General features: G+C 42.9%; 1 protein-coding gene across 2 annotated transcripts in view; it reads left to right on the top strand.

Moving 5' to 3' along the window:
* ZIM2 (zinc finger imprinted 2) overlaps positions 1–3,827 on the top strand; it is a 29,681-nt gene extending 25,854 nt beyond the window's left edge. For both annotated transcript variants that reach the window (XM_003916188.5, XM_021931482.1), the window contains one exon: positions 2,880–3,827. In XM_003916188.5, the coding sequence (XP_003916237.2) occupies positions 2,880–3,694 (815 nt within the window). In that variant the 3' untranslated portion in view covers positions 3,695–3,827. The remainder of the gene's footprint in view (positions 1–2,879) is intronic.
* The last annotated feature ends 16,795 nt before the right edge of the window (positions 3,828–20,622 follow it).

Raw genomic sequence — 20,622 nt, 5'->3', positions numbered from 1 at the left:
GGAAAAGGGATGTCCAAACAAAATGCAAGAAGTTACCAGGAAGACTCCTCTCTGTTTCTTTCATTGTCTTCTCTTCTTTCCCTACTCTGGTTTCTTCATTCATTCAGTCATCCCATAGATATTTATCAGGCTTCTGTGGTGGACCAGGTACTGTCCTAGCATCTGTGGATACAATAATGAACAAGACAGGCAAATCTTTTCCTTCATAGAGCTTGCATTCTAACGGAGGCAGTAGTTTTAAAAAAATAGACAAATAATAACTGAATGTAAAGCAGATAGAGAATGAGATATGGGAGGTTGCTTAAGATGGAATAGTCAGAGAAGACCTCAGTGTGGAAGACTTGAATGAGATGAGGAGCTGAACCATGTAGAAATCTTGAGGAAGACTGTTACAGGCAGAGTGAACAGCAAACGCAAGGACCCTGAGATTGGAATGAGCGTGGGTGTTCCAAAAACAGGAAGAAGGGCAATAGGGTCTGAGTTAAGTGGAAGATAGAAGATGAGATCACAGAGATAGTCAGGGGCCAGCCCACTTAGGAATATGTTAAAGAATTTTGTTATAAGTGAGATGCAAAGATGGTGGGAAGTTTTGAGCAGGGAAATGAGGTAGTCTTATTGACATTTTAGAACTTTGCTGTCCAGTGTGGTAGACAATAGGCACATGTGGCTGCTTACATTTACACTAGTAAGAATTACATAAAATTTAAAATTTAGTTCCTCAGTCACACAAGCCACATGGCAAACATTTGATAGCCACATGTGACTAACGGCTACTGTGCTGGACAGCAAAAGTGTAGACCATTTCCATCAGCACTGGGAGTTCTACGGGGCAGTGCTATTCTAGAAAGATCCATCTGGTTGTCCTACGGAGAACGGGCTTTAAGAGGAAAAGCCAGAGAAACCAATTCAAGAGGCCATTGAAGTCCACCAGGCTAAAGATGATGGAGGCTGAGGCTATGGTTGTAGAGTGGTCAGGTTTGAGGTATTCCCTGAAAGGAGAACTGGCAGAACATACTGAAATATTGGATGTACAGCAGGGTAAGGAAAACAGAAGAGCCAGCAAGGACTAGGTGTTCTCTTACTCTTCCGTTCTTGAGTGTTCTCTTCAAAGACCACTTCCTAAAAGAGTTGATCCATTGTGATGGGCCCAGCTATCCCTCTTTTCCTGATGACTTCCTAAGCCGTGTTCTGGCTCTGCTGTTTTACCTGTACTCTGTTCACATACTTTGAGTGTCTGCCAGGATGCAACCAACTGTGTTCATCACCTCTTTTCCAAACCACAGTCTTATACTTGACTTCCTTGGCTTCAGTATTTTTCCTACCAGAGAGTTGCCTTTATAAAGCATAGACTTTTTTTTATCAGCTTCTTAACCTCCGTCAAGATAAAATTCAAACTTTCAGCAAAACACTGAAGTTCCTCCCAGTCTGGCCTGAAATTTGCATCCCAGCCTCATCTCCTACAGATCTTGCAACTAAAATCCTGTTTCTAGCTCCCCAGGACTGTATACTTTCACAGTTCTATAGCTTAGCTCAGGCTGTTTTATGTAAACTCGCCCCCCTTCCCCATTTGCTGAGGCCAAATGCTGTCCCCTCCACTAATCATGTCCTGTTCCTAAGTGGAGTCAGTTCCCCCATCTCTGCTCCTGTCGTCATTTATAGTCCGATTAGAGTCCTTTTACAGACCTCTGACCCATCTGGTTAGATAATGCCTTGCACCAAACAGGCATTTAATAAATATTGAATTAAAGGGAATTGGTTGGCAGTGTAGATTGAGGTAAAACAAGAGATTTGGAGCTAAGAAAGGAGAATCTTTATTTAATTCTGAACAAGAGGTTGTTGACCTGTTTACTCCAGTGTCTCCTCAGTAGTCCTGAAGAACCACGGTAATAGATATTCTAAAAAAAAAAATGTTTCATGGCAAGATCAGTTTAAGAAACGCCACATTCTGTACCTTCCCTTTTTGGGGTTCAAGGTGCATATTAAAAGTTCTGAATCCTACAGGAATGAAATCTGCTTGATTTCTTGATTTGTGTCATACAACATTTCCCAAATTAACTTGACAGTGGAACCCCCTTCATAGTAACAGCTATTTGTTTTTCAGAATATTAGTGATCTGCCAAACATGGTTTGGAAAATGCTGGCGAGCCCCAACCCCAGCTCTTTCTCTGACTTCTGCTCATTCTAACTCTGTACATTTGTGGCATCTTTTTGACACGCCATCCTCCTGGATGATATTTTTTCTGCTTCTTCCCCACTCTCACTCTTCCTTGCTTACTGTCTTTTCTTTTTCTTTCTTTCTTTCTTTCTTTTTTGAGACAGAGTCTCACTCTGTCGTCCAGGCTGCAGTGCTGTGGTACGATCTCGGGTGAACCCGGGTGAATCCCGGGTTCAAGCGATTCTCCTGCCTCAGCCTCCTGAGCAGCTGGGACTACAGGCGCGCGCCACCACGCCCAGCTAATTTTTTGCATTTTTAGTAGAGACGGGGTTTCACCACGTTGGCCAGGATGATCTCAACCTCTTGACCTTGTGATCCGCCCGCCTCGGCCTCCCAAGGTGCTGGGATTACAGGTGTCAGCCACTGTGCCTGGCCACTTACTGTCCTTTCTGTCCTTTTCCCATTTTCTCTTTAGGTTTTCAGAAAACTCTCTCAACCTCCATGAGATCTGTTTGTTACCCTTGGTCTCTTTATTTCTATTATATTCGTATGTCTCTCTGAGTAAAAAGAATAGAGGAATTTTTACTTTTTTTTTTTTAGATTAGGAAAAGAGACCTGAAACCAAAGCACTAACTCCAGGGCAAAGCCTGCCTATAGAAATGTTATTACTGGGGGGCAGGAAAGGATAATTTAGCAGTAGGTAACTTCTGGCATGTCTCTGCAGGAGAGGCTCATGACAATCCATTGGAACCACACCAGGGCAACCAAGAGAAACTTTTGAGTCCTATAAAAATGAATGACCCCAAGACCCTCACTCAGGAAAGAAGCTGTGGCAGTGATGAATTTGGGAGAAGCTCTACTCTTAGTGAACAATCCGAGGATCCTCTAGGAAAGGATCCCCAGGAGGACACTGCTCCTGGCATATGTACAAGTCCCCAGTCAGCTTCCCAAGATAACAAACACAACAGATGTGAATTTTGCAAACGAACCTTTAGTACTCAAGTAGCCCTTGGGAGACACAAACAGATCCATACTGGGAAGAAACCCTATGAATGTAAACAGTGTGGTAAAGCCTTCTATCTCATGCCACACCTCAACAGACATCAGAAGACCCATTCTGGTAGGAAGCCTTCCATCCAGTGTGCGAATCTCTGTGAACGTGTAAGAATTCATAGTCAGGAGGACTACTATGAATGTTTTCAGTGCGGCAAAGCTTTTCTCCAGAATGTGCATCTTCTTCAACATCTCAAAGCCCATGAGGCAGCAAGAGTCCTTTCTCCTGTGCTGTCCCCCAGCAAGACATACTTAATTCGTTATCAGCGGAAACATGACTACGTTGGAGAGAGAGCCTGCCAGTGTTGTGACTGTGGCAAAGTCTTCAGTCGGAATTCACATCTCATTCAGCATTATAGGACTCACACTCAAGAGAGGCCTTACCAGTGTCGGCTGTGTGGGAAGTGTTTCGGCCGACCTTCATACCTCACTCAACATTATCAATTCCATTCTCAAGAGAAAACTGTTGCATCCAATCACTGTTGAGAAACCTTCAGTCACAGCACACACGTTTCTCAACATTTTTGGCTTCATCCTAGAAAGAGTGTTCTGAATGTGAGAAGGCCTTTCACTAGCCCCCACACCTTTTTAACAACTTGAAAATTCATCAAAGTGTGGTTAAAAAAAAATGTTGCAAGGATGTAGGAAAACCTTTTTCCAAGAGGGGATTCCTCAGATGTCATACAGGTGAAAAGCTTACAAAGAATATTTTTGTTGCATAGGAAAATAGCTAATAGATTTTACCTTTTTCAGTGTTATTCATTGTGAGGGAGGATTGCCCTCATTTCCTTTTTTTTTTGTTTTTTTTTTTGAGACTGAGTCTCGCTCTGTCATCCAGGCTGGAGTGGAGTGCAGTGGTGCAATCTTGGCTTACTGCAAGCTCCGCCTCCCAGGTTCACACCATTCTCCTGCCTCAGCCTCCCGAGTAGCTGGGACTACAGGCGCCCACCACCACGCCCAGCTAATTTTTTGTGTTTTTAGTAGAGACGGAGTTTCACTGTGTTAGCCAGGATGGTCTCGATCTCCTGACCTCGTGATCTGCCCACCTCGGCCTCCCAAAGTGCTGGGATTACAGGCGTGAGCCCCCGCACCTGGCCGCCCTCGTTTCTTTATATCAGAATGGATTCATGGATATGTATTCTATGGGCTGTAATTCAGTACTGTCATTTATTTTGTTGTTCAAACGGCTGTAGCTTTGGCCATTGGGAGCTCTTTCAAGTTGGCTCCTGTGCCTTTTCAATTAGCTCCCACCCTTTTCAGGAACCACTTCCTTTCTACATCTTCCATAATTTTTCTCCCTTCACCTCCAGGAAAACCCTGTCATGTCTTTAAGGTAGTTTCTACCTCATTCACTCTCTCATGAAATCCACTTCTCTCCCCACGATCAGAAGGCTCATAGCCTGATCGGTCTTTTATTTCACTTCTCCTGTTGCCGTTTTTGCTAAATCTACATTCTGCTTGAACTGTTATTTACTTAACATATTTTTAATGGACTCATTTATGTTTTTTAAACTTCAGTACCTCTACTTAAAAAGGAAATTTTTAAATCACCTCAGACAAAGGGTTTTACTCACACCATAACCAGACTTCCCTGATTATCTCCCAAGATGTCCTTGGACAGTCAGCTTGTTTCAATCTGGATCTAAACGTGCCCCCCAGATCGCATTTGCTCGTCTGAGCTCTTAAGTCTGTTAATCTAAAGCAATCCCCTCTCACGTTGTTAAGGCCTGTGGGACCCTGAGGTTAATACAGAATTTCCCTCCTGTTCCTACCCAGTTCCTGATACGTCAAACAGTTTAGACACTCCTCTTCATGTTTACATTTTTAAATTTAGAAGAACTCATTTAAAAATTCTTATATTTCATTGTGGTAAAAACCACACAAAGCTTAGTGTCTTAACCGTTTTTAAGCATACAGTTCAGTAATGTTCAGTATATTCATACTGTAGGCCGGGCATGGTGGCTCACGCCTATAAATTTAGAAGCACTCACATTTTAAGGTTTTTAGTGGTGATGCAAGTAATATACATTCCCAGAAGAACACTAGAAATTATGTTTGTTTTTTCTTTGAGTATTTCTATTTCCCCCTCCCAGATATACTTGCTGCTAAAAGTTTGTGCCCATTTTTTCTTACACATACGTCTCTGTATAGCTTTTAAAAGTTATATTTTTAGGCTGGGCATGGTGGCTGATGGCTGTAATCCTGGAACTTTGGGAGCCCAAGGCGGGCAGATCACCTGAGGTCAGGAGTTTGAGACCAGCCTGGCCAAAATGATGAAACCCCATCTCTACTAAAAATACGAAAAAATAGTCGGGCGTGGTGGCACTCGCCTATAGTCCCAGCTACTTGGGAGGCTGAACCACGAGAATTGCTTGAACCTGAGAGGCAGAGGTTACATTGAGCTGAGATCGCACCATTGCACTCCAGCCTGGACAACAGAGTGAGACTCTGTCTCAAAACAAAGTTTTATTTTTATGAAATGAAATACACTACCATAAACACTGTTTTGAGGGCTATCATTTTCATTCTCATATATTGTGAACATCTGTCCATATGCAGATATACATTCCTAAGTTTCCTTTCAGTACTTGGTTGCATGGATGTGTCCTCATTTATTTCATCTGGCCTCTCAGGGTTGGAAACCAGGGTTGCTTATAATTTCTCTCTTTTTTTTTTCTTTTTGAGATGGAGTCTCGCTCTGTCGCCCAGGCTGGAGTGCAATGGTGCAATCTTGGCTCACTGCAAGCTCCACCTCCTGGGTTCACGCCATTCTCCTGCCTCAGCCTCCCGAGTAGCTGGGACTACAGGCGCCCGCCACCACGCCCGGCTAATTTTTTTGTATTTTTTAGTAGAGATGGGGTTTCACCGTGTTAGCCAGGATGGTCTCGATCTCCTGACTTCATGATCCGCCCGTCTCGGCCTCCCAAAGTGCTGGAATTACCGACGTGAGCCACTGTGCCTGGTCAGTTTATCTTATATACACGTTGCTGCTATAGTTATGCCTCCACCCCTGTAGCCCTTGAGTTTTGGGGTTTTGGCATTTTTCCTTATTGATTTGCTCTAATGTCTTTGCATCTGGTCTTGTTTCCTAAGAGGAGATTCTCAGCAGTGGAATTTCTGAGCCAAAATGTGTGTATCTTGAAGGTTTTAGAAACACTCCTAGCCTCATCCTAGCAGGGTTTAAAAGTTGTATTGATTTTTTTCTCTAGGGAAGGACTGTAAACCACTTACCTCTCCTCCACAACCCTCTTCTCCTTGAAGAATTTGCATGATGATCCCATATTAGGATATAACAGGATTTAAGTCAGGTCTGGAAAGAGCCACAGATTAATTGAAGTCTTTTGTTTGAACTCTGATTTTTAACATAGTTTTATTAGGTATTGTTTCCTCACTATACAAATAATATTAGGCATATTAAAGAAAATTTTGCAAAACAGAGAAGGCTAATAAACTTCCTAGTCGTTCTGGGTACGCAACTAGTACAAGTCCAGGGAGGTAGTTATATTCACAGGTAGAAGAGACCCTTGGCAGAGAAGAGAGAGGGTGGGTTTTGGAGCCAGGGAGAGCTGAGGTCAAACCTCAGGGTCCTTCTTAGAGGCTGATTATATCTCGTTTTCTTAGGAAATGGGGATCCTCCCCTGGGAGAACCATTGAAAGGCCTAGAGTTCATCTATAGAAAAGAGCCTAATAGTGCCTGGTATTTAGAAGGCCCTCAGTAACGAGTAGCTGCAATTAGGGAATATTTTAAATTAAATTAAATTTAATGTAATTTTAATTTTAATTTATTTTATTTTTGAGATGGAGTCTTGCTCTGTTATCCAGGCTGGAGTGCAGTGGTATGATCTCAGCTCACTGCAGCCTCCACCTCCTGGGTTCAAGTGATTCTCCTGCCTCAGCCTCCTGAGTAGCTGGGATTATAGGTGTGTGCCAGCACGCCCAGCTAATTTTTGTATTTGCAGTAGAGACGGGGTTTCACCATGTTGGTCAGGCTGGTCTCAAACTCCTGACCTCATGATGTGCCTGCCTCAGTCTCCCAAAGTGCTGGGATTACAGGCGTGAGCCACTGCACCTGGCCTAAAATTTATTTTTAAAAACGTTTTAATAGCAGCGATAAACTAGAGTTGTAAACCACAGTTAACACATCAAAATGCAACGACATTTTAATCATATTTTAGTATTTTTTCTACAAATAATTTTTTCTATGTGTAGGTTTTTAAAAATAACATTACAAGTTTAAAGTTCTTTTCTGATTTTTGACAGTTTTTAATAACTTTATATAAAACTCTGATTAACAAAGCATAAAGTACTGTATTTACAGTTTTTTTTAGAATCTATTTCCAAAAAGTTGTTTTACTAGATGGCATGTGATGAACATTTCTAAGGCCCTTGAAAGATCCTGCTGGATTTGTTTCTGGAGGGGCTCTGCCATTTGTAGCCCTCAGCATAGGGAAGGCCAGAGGTATGAAATAGGTGGTAAACCATCCTCCCTCTCGAGTCCCTGGCAGGCGTCGTTAACCAGTTATCCACTCTCTGGTTCCAGTGAACCTGAGGACAGGGTTGGGATCTTTCTCAGCGCAGCACCCAAGGCAAACAAGACACACTAAGCAGTTTTTGTATGTGTAAAGAACTGCCTTTGTCGCCCTGGAGCCAAGTAAATACTCCCTTTAAATAACTTTGCCAGCACTGGGTATGTATTCACTTAAACAACCACCAAAAAATCTTTACCTATTTGATAAACCCAAAAAGTGATTATTATTAACAATAATTAATCTATGTTTGCATTATTATGCATTTTTCTCCAAATAAGTTTTAAAAACTTCTTTATGTATAACCTAGGCCCTTTAGCTTTTTTGTCTTCATGCTTTTTCTTACTAATTTGTGTGAACTCACTTTCCTTTTTCTAAAGTACACATTTCTGATGGACTAATGTTTTTTTCTTTTTAAAGTAATATTTGACTCATTAAAGGCAACTACTTTACAGAAACGTAGATCTCCCTCCCTCCCTCTGCCCCTGAAACAGAAAAATACACTATAAACACCATTAACATTTTAGTCTGTTTTCTTGTAACTTAAAATTAATGACCAGATTTATGAAGGTAGCTGCCTCTGGGGAGTGGCTGAAGAAAAGATCTCATTTTCATGGTCTATACCTGTCCACTTTGTTACCCTTGTGACTGTATTACGCTCTGTTGCCCAGGCTGGAGTGCAGTGGCACGATCTCAGCTCACTGCAGCCTCCATCTTCCAGGTTCAAGCACTTCTGCCTCAGCCTCCCAAGTAGCTGGGACTGCAGGCGTGCACCACCCTGCCCGGCCTTTTTTTTTTTTTTTCTATTTTTGGTAGAGATGGAGTTTTGCCATGCTGGCAAGGCTGGTCTGGAACTCCTAACCTCAGGTGAGCTGCCTGCCTTGGCCTCCCAAAGTGCTATGATTACAGGCGTGAGCCACTGCACCCAGCCCTGTATTAACCTATTTTTAAGGTATTCATAGATAGTTGTCATATAGCTGTGACCATTCCATGTGTGCAATAGTACACCTTGTTTTTCTACCCAATCTTATACCTAAAAAACTGCTTTCATCACTCATCTATGGTTATCACCTCCTTAGCAGTTGCACAGCATACCCAGTGCTTTCTATGTATGGCTCCTCCTCTGTTTTTGGGAGGTAAAATTTAGTTTCAATTTTTCATAGTTATAAATATACTATAATGAACATTTCGGTGCTTAAACATTTTTCCAAATGTAAAATTTCTTTAAGATATGTATTTGCCAAAGAGGAATTGCTGGGTCAGAAGGTATATAATTGCTTTTAAGATTTTTGATATATCCAAGTTCCTTTTGGGAACATTACATCAGTTTGCACTGCTGCTACTGCTAGTAACGCTTAGGGATATGTGTTCCTCACACACACCCACTACCCTCCACACCTTCCCCCCAGCTGGCATTATGTATTAAGAGCACTTTTCATTGTAGGGTGTTTAGTAGCAACTTTGCTAATAGGGGAAAGGATATCTCATTTTAATTGTCTTTATTTGGTTTTTAAGGATGTTGAACTTTTTCCTGTAAGCTTCTTAAGCCATTGTGTTTCCTCTCTTTGCATTGTCTTTTAATCATTTGTCTATGTGTCTTTAATAGCTTCCTATCAATTTGATCCATCTCTTTGTGTAATAAAGATTTAATTCTTTGTTGTCATCTTGGCTGCAAATGATTTTCCCTGTTGGGCATTTTCTTAATTTTTTGAAAATGTTTCAATTTTTATATATTTCAATCCTTCTATTTTCTTCCAACCCTACAAAATCTAACCCTCTGTAAACATTAGTGTTGTATTCTGGAGTTTTAAAAATATACTTTAGTCATTCTTGAATTTACTTGGGCATATGGTTTGAAAAGAGAATTAATACTATTTCTCATTGTTAATTGCCCCAACATTATTAGTAAATTATAAATAGTTATATTTTATAATGTAGGATCTATATTTGGACCATCTATTTGCTTTTATTGGCTTATTGCCCTGTTTTATCCTAGATCTATATTCTTTGTAATTTTTGTAGCTATATTTAATGTTTTCCATCATTGTGCCTTTAAAAAGTGTATGTGTATGTATGCATAAACTTATGTGAAGTTATATATGTACATTTCTGTTATTCCAGATTAAAATTTATCTTTAGTAATCAAAAACCAACCTTTTGATTATTATTGCAATGAACTTATAAATTAGGGAGAATTAACATTGTTGCATTTAATCTTAACATCCAGGAATATGATACTGTCTTTTCATTCATTCAGGCTTTTGTATCAATCAGTAAAGCTTTATATATAGTTTTCTTATCAGAATGTCACAAGTTTTCCTTAGTTATTTCTGCCTGTTCTTGCAGTTGTGAGTTTTCTTCTATAGAGTTTTTCTTATATTTCTCGTAAAAAGCCAGCATCTCAAGAATAGGGTCACTTCAGCATTGCCAAGGAATTCTGAAATTTTAGAACCAGACTAACTACATTTGGCTGCTTTATTAGTCTCCCAGGATCATCTCTGCTGGCCCCTGTAGGATCCTGAGTTTTCAACCCTTTCTTGAAACCAGTATTTCTCAAACTTTAATGTGTAATATGGGGGAGACAGGCAATAAGCAAAATAAGGTGGTAAATGCTATGAAGAAAAATAAAACCAGGAAAAAGGGTAGGGAGTTACCATGCAAGAGGGCTCATTTAAGACAGGTTAGTCCAAAAAAGGCTCTCTGAGGAGATGGCCTTTAAGCAAAGACCATCAGATGAGAAGCCGGGAGTGGTGGTGCATGCCTGTAATTCCAGCAACTCTGGAGGCTGAGGCAGCAGAATCACTTGAACTTGGGAGACAGAGGTTGCAGTGAGCAGAGATTGCGCCATTGCACCCCAGCCTGGGAGACAGAGCGAGACTCCGTCTCAAAAAAAAAAAAAAAAAAAGAAGCAAAGCATGCCCAATGTGGTGCCTGTGATGCTCCAATGGGCTGGGGGAGGTGCCGACACACGCCCAGAAAATGCTTAAGTATATTCACCCCAGGGGAGAACCTGGGGGATGGAGGAGTGCGTTTGAGTTTTTACTGTGTGCCAAGTGCTTATACTCTCTGTTCACAAAAACTAATGATAACATTCTGTTTCTGGAAGGGCATTTTCCAGATGTGACTTCAATGGATTCTCAAACTGGGAAGGCAGGCATTGTTAGGGTTCCCATGTCACAGACGAGGAAGCTGAGATTTAGAGAGGAAGTGGGAGCATCTGACTGAACCCAGGCCTCCCTGACTTCAGTTTTAAGTCCTTTGTGCGACCTGAGCAGAATGACAACTAGCTTTTAAAAACCTCTTCCTGTGAGCTGGACCCTGATCTAAATGCTTTGCATACAACCCACTTAAAAATTATTGAGAAATCCCCGAAGAATGTTTCTTTCTACAGTTTATATCTCCTATGTTAGTCATGTTATAAATAAAAGCAGAGAAATTGTTAAATTTTAAACTTAAAAACAGCAACAAATCTATTATATGTTAAAAGAACCCACATTTTATGAACAATGTTAATATTTTCCAAACAAAATCTTTGTAAAGGTAAAGGTGGTATTGTTTTACATTTTTGTAAATCTCTTTAATTTCCTCCTAAAGAGAAGAGAGATTTCCCCCATCTACTCACAATATTATATCATGCAGAGAAAATGAGAAGGAAAAAATCCAAATAAAATATTAATGTTCTGGTTGGGCTCACACCTGCAATCCCAGCACGTTGGAAGGCCAAGGAGGGCAGATCACTTGAGCTCAGGAGTTCGAGACCAGCCTGAGTAATGTAGCAAGAGCTCATCTCTACTAAAAATAAAAAAATTAAAAACTAGGTGGGCATGGTGGTGTGTGCCTACAGTCCCAGCTACTCAGGAAGCTGAGGTGGGAGGATCACCTGAGCCTAGGAGATCGAGGTTGCAGTAAGCTGTGATGGCACCATTGCATTCTTGCCTGGGCAACAGAGCAAGACCCTGTCTCAAAAAATAAAATAAAATAAAACAAAATAAAGATTAATGTTCTTAGAAAAACAGTTTGAAGTGGTGGACCCCTTACAAAGGTCTTGATTTACTACATTTGGAAATTACTGGTCTAAGAGATACACAAATAATGAACAAGAAATTACAAGTGGAGACCATCAGAGTGTACAAATGAGAAGTTATTAATTCAAGAAACTGTGAAACATCCACATCACCTTTGCAATTCTGTGCAGCTGCATTTGGCTGGGGCAGAACAGCCCCTCCCCCAAGGCCAGTTCTCACTCTGTTTCCATGGTGACTCATCTCCAAAGACACTGAGCGTTGCTTGGCAACCAGACCAGCTCCTCCATTCTCTCCACCTGCAATGAAGACCCACTGCATTCTTGCTGTTCTATCTTCATACCTGCAATTGTCTGCAGAGGAACCCCGGATACATTAAAACTGAGGGAAGAACAGCAACATTCCACATCTGACTCCACGGAAACTACCAGCTCCAACGGTGCACAGATCCTGCGTTTGATCTCTCTACATTTCCCGGGCTGACACGATGTCTGTTTGAAGCTGAGGTGTCAGTGCTTGCTGGGAAGAAAAGCAATCAATCAGCGAGAATGAGGAGTGAGGGTGGCATGGCCCCGTCTGATTCGAAAGTTCGAGAAGTTGCACGGTGCCCAGCAGACACACATACCCCATTCTTCAATAACTGTCATTATTGAAAAATGGAAAAAAATAGATTTTGAGAGAAAGAAGGAACCACCACACATTATTAACATGGCTATTATCCATAAAACAGAATATAACAAGGGTCGGCAGGCTGTGGAAAAATAAGAAAGCTTCCGCCCTCTTGTTGGGAATGTGATGTGGTGCAGGGGCTTTGGAAGCGAGATGGTTCCTGTGAAATTCATAATAAAGTTACCAGATGATCCAGCTGTGTCCTCATCTGGGTATATACCCCAAGAATTGAAAACGATATTTTAAAGAGATATTTGGGCCGGGCGCGGTGGCTCACGCCTGTAATCCCAGCACTTTGGGAGGCCGAGGCGGGCGGATCACGAGGTCAGGAGATCGAGACCATCCTGGCTAACACGGTGAAACCCCATCTCTACTAAAAGTACAAAAAATTAGCCGGGCGTGGTGGTGGCGCCTGTAGTCCCAGCTACTCGGGAGGCTGAGGCAGGAGAATGGTGTAAACCCAGGCGGCGGAGCTTGCAGTGAGCTGAGATCGCACCACTGCACTCCAGCATGGGAGATAGAGCGAGACTCCGTCTCAAAAAAAAAAAGAGAGATATTTGTACTCTTATGTTTATGGCAGCTTTATTCATAATAGTCAAACGTAGAGAAACTGAAGTGTGCATCAAGGGATGAGTGGATAATGGGTTAACAAACTGTGGTTTTTCACTTTGGGAGGCCGAGGCAGGTGGATCACCTGAGGTCGGGAGTTCGAGACCAGCCTGACCAACATGGTGAAACCCCGTCTCTACTAAAAACACAAAAATTAGCCAGGCATGGTGGCGGGCGCCTGTCATCCCAGCTACTCCGGAGGCTGAGGCAGGAGAATCGTTTGAACCCGGGAGGCGGAGGTTGCAGTGAGCCGAGTTCATGCCACTGAGCGATCTCGAGGTTGCAGTGAGCTGAGAATGTGCCACCAAATGATCATGCCATGCCGAGATTGTGCCTGGGCGACAAAAGCAAGACTCTGTAAAACAAACAAACAAACAAACAAAAAACACCTATGGATTTTGCATGTGATGGAATATTACTGAGCCTTACAAAGAAATAAAACCCTGACACATGCTACAACACAGATCAACTTTAGGACACGATGCCAAGGGGAATAAGCCAGTGCCAAAGTGACAACTCTCTCTGATTCCACTTCCATAAGGTCCCAAACTAACCTAATTCATAAAGACAGAAAGTACAATGGTGGTTGCCAGGGGCGAAGAGAGAAGGAACGGAGAGTTAGTGTTTCATGAGTACAGAATTCCAGTTTGGCAATATGAAAAGTACTCTGGGTTTGGAAGGTGGTGATGTTTGCAAATAATGTGAATGCAATTAATGACACTGAATTGCACACTTAAAAAATGATTAAAATATAAATATTGACTCCTGTAATAATTTACCCCATGTTTATTTAAAAATTTAAAACAAACTTGAAAGTTTTTGCTTACGAATTAATATTAGCAAAATATGGACTATATGGTAAATTTTATATCTTGTGCAGCCTGCCAGATTTTTAACAAGGAATGCCTGTTTCCTTTCCAGTGCTTCAACAGTGCCATCTAGCTGTGGCAAAGGCGCTTGACAGTATTTGATAAAATCATACGCATTGCCTCAAATGAGAAGAAAGAGAAAAAAATAAGACCCTGAAAATTGCTGTGTCACTTTAGTTTCTTGTTCTTTGAAAAGAATTTGTGCCGCAAGTTTTATTAATGAGCACATGGCCACGGAAGGCTGTAGGACCTTGGGTTGATCTGCAATGGTGTAACCTCCTGATGGGCTGGTTCTTCCTGCACAGAAAAAAAACATTCACCGAGACACCAGCCACGGTGGCTCATGCCTATAATCCCAGCACTTTGGGAGGCTGAGGCAGGCGGATCACCTGAGGTCGGGAGTTCGAGAGCAGGTGACCAATGTGGTGAAACCCCATCTCTACTAAAAATACAAACTCAGCCGGGCATGGTGATGGGCGCCTGTAATCCCATCTACTCAAGAGGCTGAGGCAGGAGAGTCGCTTGAATCCAGGAGGCGGAGGTTGCAGTGAGCCGAAATCCCACCATTGCACTCCAGCCTGGCGACAGAGCGAGACTCCATCTCAAAAATAAAAACAACAAAACAAACAAAAAACAATTCACTGAGGCCATGACACTGCCACAAAGAGTTTATTGATATAAGGCTGGCCACGCAGCTTGGGAGACAGAGTTATTACTCAAATCAATCTTCTTGAAAATTCAGAGGTTAGGGTTTTTCCAGGCTAGTTTGGTGGCCCAGGGGGTCCACTTCTAGGTGGGGCTAAAGGACCAGTTGGTGGGTTGAGAGATTCGAATGGAGCCATTGGCCATCAGAAATGCAAAAACCTAAAAAGATATTTCAAAGGGCCAGTCTTAGGTTCTACAAGAGCGATGTTATCTGCAGAGGCAATTGTGGAAGTGGCAAATCTTGTGACCTCTAGACTCCTGGTTATCATTTAAGTCTATACCTTAGCAGAATTCAGGCTCCTCATCCTCCTAACCTGGTGACTTTTCATTAGCTTTACAAAATTTTGGGGTTTTTTTGGGGGGGGAGAAGGGCCATTATCATTTAAATTATGAATTAAAACATCTCCCCCAATTAACCTGGCCTATACTCAGCAATGATCTAGACACTTTGGAAGTTAAAGGCAAGATGGGGGCCGGTTAGATCAGACGTCTTTCACTGTCGTAATTTTTGCTGTCGTAATTTTTGCAAAGACAGTTTCGGTGGTATGGCTCTGGAGAGATTCTTCAGTTCCGGTACGGGCATAACTGTAGAGAGAGTGCAGGCTGGATTTCAAATTCTGCTCAGCTCTACGGACATGAATCTAAATGCAGAGGAAAACACACACAACCATCCCCAGCAGCCTTGGCCGTGAGCAAGGTCCTAGGAGCGTCCACATTTTACAGAAAGCACTGGGCCCAGAGATGGGAGGTCTCCAGGCTGCCTGTCCCTGAGTCCACACCCCCATCACCTGCTCCCCCAGCCTGTCTCTGGACATCCGAGGAAAGGGGTCTGGCACCTCCTAGAAAAGAGTTTCCAGGGCTGTGGTCTTGTTCCACCCTCAGGCTTGGGATAGCGCTCGTGCCCCTAGGGGACAGTTGGCAGTGTCTGAAGGGGTTTTTAGTCATCACAGGAGTGGAGAGCTGCTGAGAATCCAGGAATGCCCCTCAACAACCCACATGGCCTAGCACAACCCTCCCTGCCACAATGAAGAATATCCTACCAAATTTTCAATGTTACCCTGGAAGAGAATACATGATACAGATGACCCTCCCAACATGTTTGACCATCGCCGTATTGACCGCCTCCCCTCCAAGGCTTTCGTTCAATCTCCCTAGGCCATCCACTCCTACCTGCCTTGTCATTACCAATAACCAAGACCACTCAATCCCCTCATTTCGAGCATCCCATTCCCATCTCCAACAGCACATCCTATGTAACAGATGACTTACCAATAACCAAGACCACTCAGTCCCTCATTTCAGCATCCATTCCATCTCAACATCATCTATGTAACAGATGACTTACCTGTGTGCATGAGAGACCACTCAGTCCCCTCATTTCGAGCATCCCATTCCCATCTCCAACATCACATCCTACCAAACAGATAACTTATCCTCCTCACCTGATACCAACATTCTTTTATCCTTTAAGGACCAACACTCCACCATTTTTACCAAACCTTCACTGCCACACCCAGGTCACCTTCTAGGGTCAGTCTGTGAAATGGATTCTTCCTGCACACACTCCACTCACAGTTTCGTGTGATTCTCTTGGAAAACCCCATCCGTGTTTGGCTCTGACTCCCCTTGCCCTCCCCCTTACTCCTCACTCCTGGTGGCTGGAAAGAAACAGCCCCTACCCCATTGCTGTTCTCACCCTCCCTTCATGGTGACTCACCTCCAAGGATCCTGAGCACAGCCTGGAAGCAGGACCAGCTTCTCTATACACACTACTACTTCAGTGCATGACTACTGCATAATGGCTCTTTTTATGCAGAGTTCTTCACTCTTGTCACCCAGGCTGGAGAACAATGGCACCATCTTGGCTCACCGCAACCTCCACCTTCCAGGTTCAAGGGATTCTCCTGCCTCAGCCTCCAGAGTAGCTGGGATTACAGGTGCCCACCACCACACCTGGCTAATTTTTTTTTTGTATTTTTAGTAGAGTTGGGGTTTCACTGTGTTGGCCAGGCTATTCTCGAACTTCTGACCTCAAGCGATCTGCCTGCCTCAGCCTCCCAGAGTGCTGGGATTGCAGGCGTGAGCCACTGCCCCGGCAGGCTTTTCTGATCTTAAGACTTCAACTCTTTCATTCACATTGTCACCTTATTCCTATTTCCCAAACAAAAGTAACAAGATTAAAATAATATTTTTAATCATGTCCAAAAGGAAGTGAGATACAATTCTTACTTTTGCCCTTTGAACCTCTTCTATCTCCAGCAACAAACCTAAAACCTGAGATACTCGCAACTTTAGGTATATTTTTCTACCACACTCCAAGCTTACATTCCAGGAGAGGAAGAGAACAAACAGTAAGCAAGGAAAAGAAGCATTAATTTACGTGCAGTGGCTCATGCCTGTAATCCCCATGCTTTGAGAGGCTGAGACAGGAGGATTGCTTGAGGTCAGGAGTTTGAGACCAGCCTGGGCAACATAGCAAAACCCCATCTCTAAAAATAGAAAAAATCAGCTGGGGCTGAGATTTGTAAACTGAAGGATGAAAATATAAAATATAAAATTAATTGATAAAGCATCAGCAGGCTTTGACAGGATGGATTTCAATTTTAAAAGAAGTTCTGTGGGTAAAGTGCTATCAAACAGCATCACATGCTACAGAGAAATATTTTGTGACTCAGCTGATGTGACGGTCTTTATCGTTATCTTATTTTAAGAAATTGCCATGGACACCTCAACCCTGAACAACCACCACCGTGATCAGTCTGCAGCCATCAACACTGAGGCAAGACCCTCCACCAGCAAAATGGTTATGACTCATTGAAAGGTCAGGTGATTCTTATAATTTTTTAGCAATAACATATTTTACATTAAGATGGGGATATTGTGAACTGGAGGATATATTCTAAATTCTAAATTCTTTGTGGTCATTTTACAATGTTCACAACATCTTCACGAGGAGTAGATTCCATGTCAAGAAACCACTTACTTTGCTTGTTCAAAAGAAGCAACTCCTGTAATCCCAGCACTTTGGGAGGCCGAGGTGGGCAGATCACGAGGTCAAGAGATTGAGACCATCCTGGCAATACGGTGAAACCCCATCTCTACTAAAAGTACAAAAAAAAATTAGCCAGGCGTGGTGGCACATGCCTGTAGTCCCAGCTACTTGGGAGGCTGAGGCAGGAGAATCGCTTGAACCCAGGAGGTGGAGGTTGCAGTGAGCCAAGATAGTGCCATTGAACTCCAGCCTGGGTGACAGAGTGAGACCCTGTCTCAAAAAAAAAAAAAAGAAAGAAAGGAAGGAAGGAAGGAAGGAAGGAAGGAAGGAAGGAAGGAAGGACTCCTCACCTGCTAAAACTTTCTTATGAGATTACAGAAATCAGTCATATCTTTAGGCTCTACTTCTAATTCTAGTTTTCTTGCTCTTTCTACCACATCTGCAGTGATTTCCTCCATTGAACTCTTGAACCCCACAAAGTCATCAATAGGAGTTGAAATCAACTTCTTTCAAACTCCTATTGATGTTGACATTTTGACCTCCTTGTTCCATTTATAGAGCACAGGTAGAGTAGGTTTTGCAGTGCTGAAGAGTCCTAGAATTTTTAGGCCATGCATGGTGGTTCAAGCCTATAATCCCGGCACTTTGGGAGGCCAAGACCAGCAGATCACTTGCGGTCAGGAGCTCGAGACCAGTCTGGCCAACGTGGCAAAACCCTGTTTCTACTAAAAATACAAAACTTATCCGGGCATGGTGGTGCAACCTGTAATCCCAGCTACTCGGGAGGCTGAGGCAGGAGAATCACTTGAACTCAGGAGGTGGAGGTTGCAGTGAGGCAAGATTGTGCCACTACGCTCCAGCCTGGGCAACAGAGCGAGACTCTGCCTCACAAAATAATAATAATAGTAATAAATTTTTAGGACTAATAAATAGTCCTAGGACTTTTGGAATAGTTAAAAAAAGCATTGGATTCCACTGACCATCACCAGCTGCATTAGTTCCTAAGAAGAGAGTCAGCCTGTGCTTTGAAGCTTTGAAGCCAGGCACTGACTTCTCTCTAGCTATGAAAGTCCTAGATGACATATTTTTCCAATAAGAGGCTGTGTTGTCTACACTGAAAATCTGTTGTTTGATGTACTCACTAAGGACCTTCACTAGATCTGCTGGATGACTTGCTTCAGCTTCCACACCAGCACTTGCAACTTCACCTTTCACTTTTTTTTTTCTTTTTTCTTTTTTTTTTTTTTTTGAGACAAGAGTCTTGCTCTTTTGCCCAGGCTGAAGTGCAATGGTGTGGTCTTGACCCACTGCAACCTCTGCTTCCTGGGTTCAAGCAATTCTCCCCCCTCGGCCTCCCGCGTAGCTGGGATTACAGGCATGTGCCACCATGCCCAACTAATTTTTTTTGTATTTTTAGTAGAGACAGGGTTTCACTATGTTGCCCAGGCTGGTCTCAAACTCCTGGGCTCAGGCAATCTGCCCACCCTGGCCTCCCAAAGTGCTGGGGTTATAGGCATGAGCCACTGCACCTGGTCCGCCTTTCACTTCCATGTTATGAAGGCGGTTTCTTTCCCTAAAGCTCATGAATCAACCTCTGCTAGCTTCCAGCATTTCTTCTGCAGCTTCCTTACCTCTCTCAGCCTTCATAGAATTAAGGAGAGTTAGGGCCTCACTGTGTATTAGGCTATGGCTTAGGGCAATTTTCTGGCTGGTTTGATTTTCTGTCCTCACAGACGGCTCCAACTTTCCTGACTCGGCGATAAGGGTATTTCCCTTTCTTATCGTTTGCGTGTTCCCTGGAGTAGTCTTTATTTTCAGTCCAGAACTTTTCCTTTGCACTCACAAGTTGTCTCACTGGTGCAAGAAAACTAGCTTTCACCCCGTCTCGGCTTCCTACCTGCCTTCCTTACTAAGCGTACTTATTTCTAGCTTGTGATTTAAAGTGAGAGACCAGCAACTCTTCCTTTCGCTTGAACACTTTAGCATCATTGTAGGGTTATGTTTCAGAAGAATTCACATACAGTTGTGTCTCACAGAATAGGGAAGCTTGGACATGGGGAAATAGGGGAATGAACAATTAGTGCAATTAATGGGGCACTCAGAACAAACACACGGTTTTTGTTGTTGTTGTTGTCGTTGTTGTTTGTTTTAGAAGGAATCTCACTCTGTTGCCCAGGCTGTCATGCAGTGGTGCCATCTTGGCTCACTGCAGCCTCCGCCTCCTGGGTTCAAGCGATTCTCATGCCTCAGCCTCCTGAGTAGCTGGGATTACAGGCCTGCGCCACCACACCTGGATAATTTTTGCTTTTTTATTAGAGACAGGGTTTCACCATGTTGACCAGGTTGGTCTGGAACTCCTGACATCAGGTGATCCGTCCGCCTCAGCCTCCCAAAGTGCTGGGATGACAAGCGTGAGCCACTGCGCCCGGCCACATGTATTATTTAGATTCCCCGTCTCATATGCATGTGGATTGTGATGTCCCAAAATAATTACAGCAGTAACATGAAAGATTACTGACCATAGATCACCATCACATCCATGATCATAATAAAAATGCTTGAACTGTTATGAGAGTTACTGAAACGTGATACCGAGGTGTGAGGTGAGCAGGTACTTTGGGAAAACGGCACTCTCAGACTTGCCAATGCGGACGTGCACAAACCTTCCCTTCGAAAAACCTCCATATCTGTGAAGCGCAGGGAAACGAAGCACAACAGAAAAATGGATGCTTGCATTTTCCAAACAAAATTCGCAATAAAGATGGTGTGGCTTTTCATTTCTGCAAATATCGTTAATGTTTTCCTTACCACTAGATGGCTATGATCAAACTGTCTGCTTAAATCAGACACATGTAATATGCCATCCAGAGAAAATGAGGGAAAATGCAAATAAAGTCTTCGTGTGTTTAGGACAATTACTTGGAATTGTGGATTCCAAATCTTGATTCCCCCACATCCCTGGAGTCCTGGAACTCCACTTTTGGGAAAAAGTGGTCTAACAGATATACAAATGATATACAGG

Source organism: Papio anubis, chromosome 20 (assembly GCF_008728515.1).
Source record: "Papio anubis isolate 15944 chromosome 20, Panubis1.0, whole genome shotgun sequence".
In the NCBI taxonomy this organism is placed as follows: Eukaryota; Metazoa; Chordata; class Mammalia; order Primates; family Cercopithecidae; genus Papio; species Papio anubis.
Note: the sequence above shows the minus strand (reverse complement) of the source record. Positions and strands in the feature narration are given on the sequence as shown.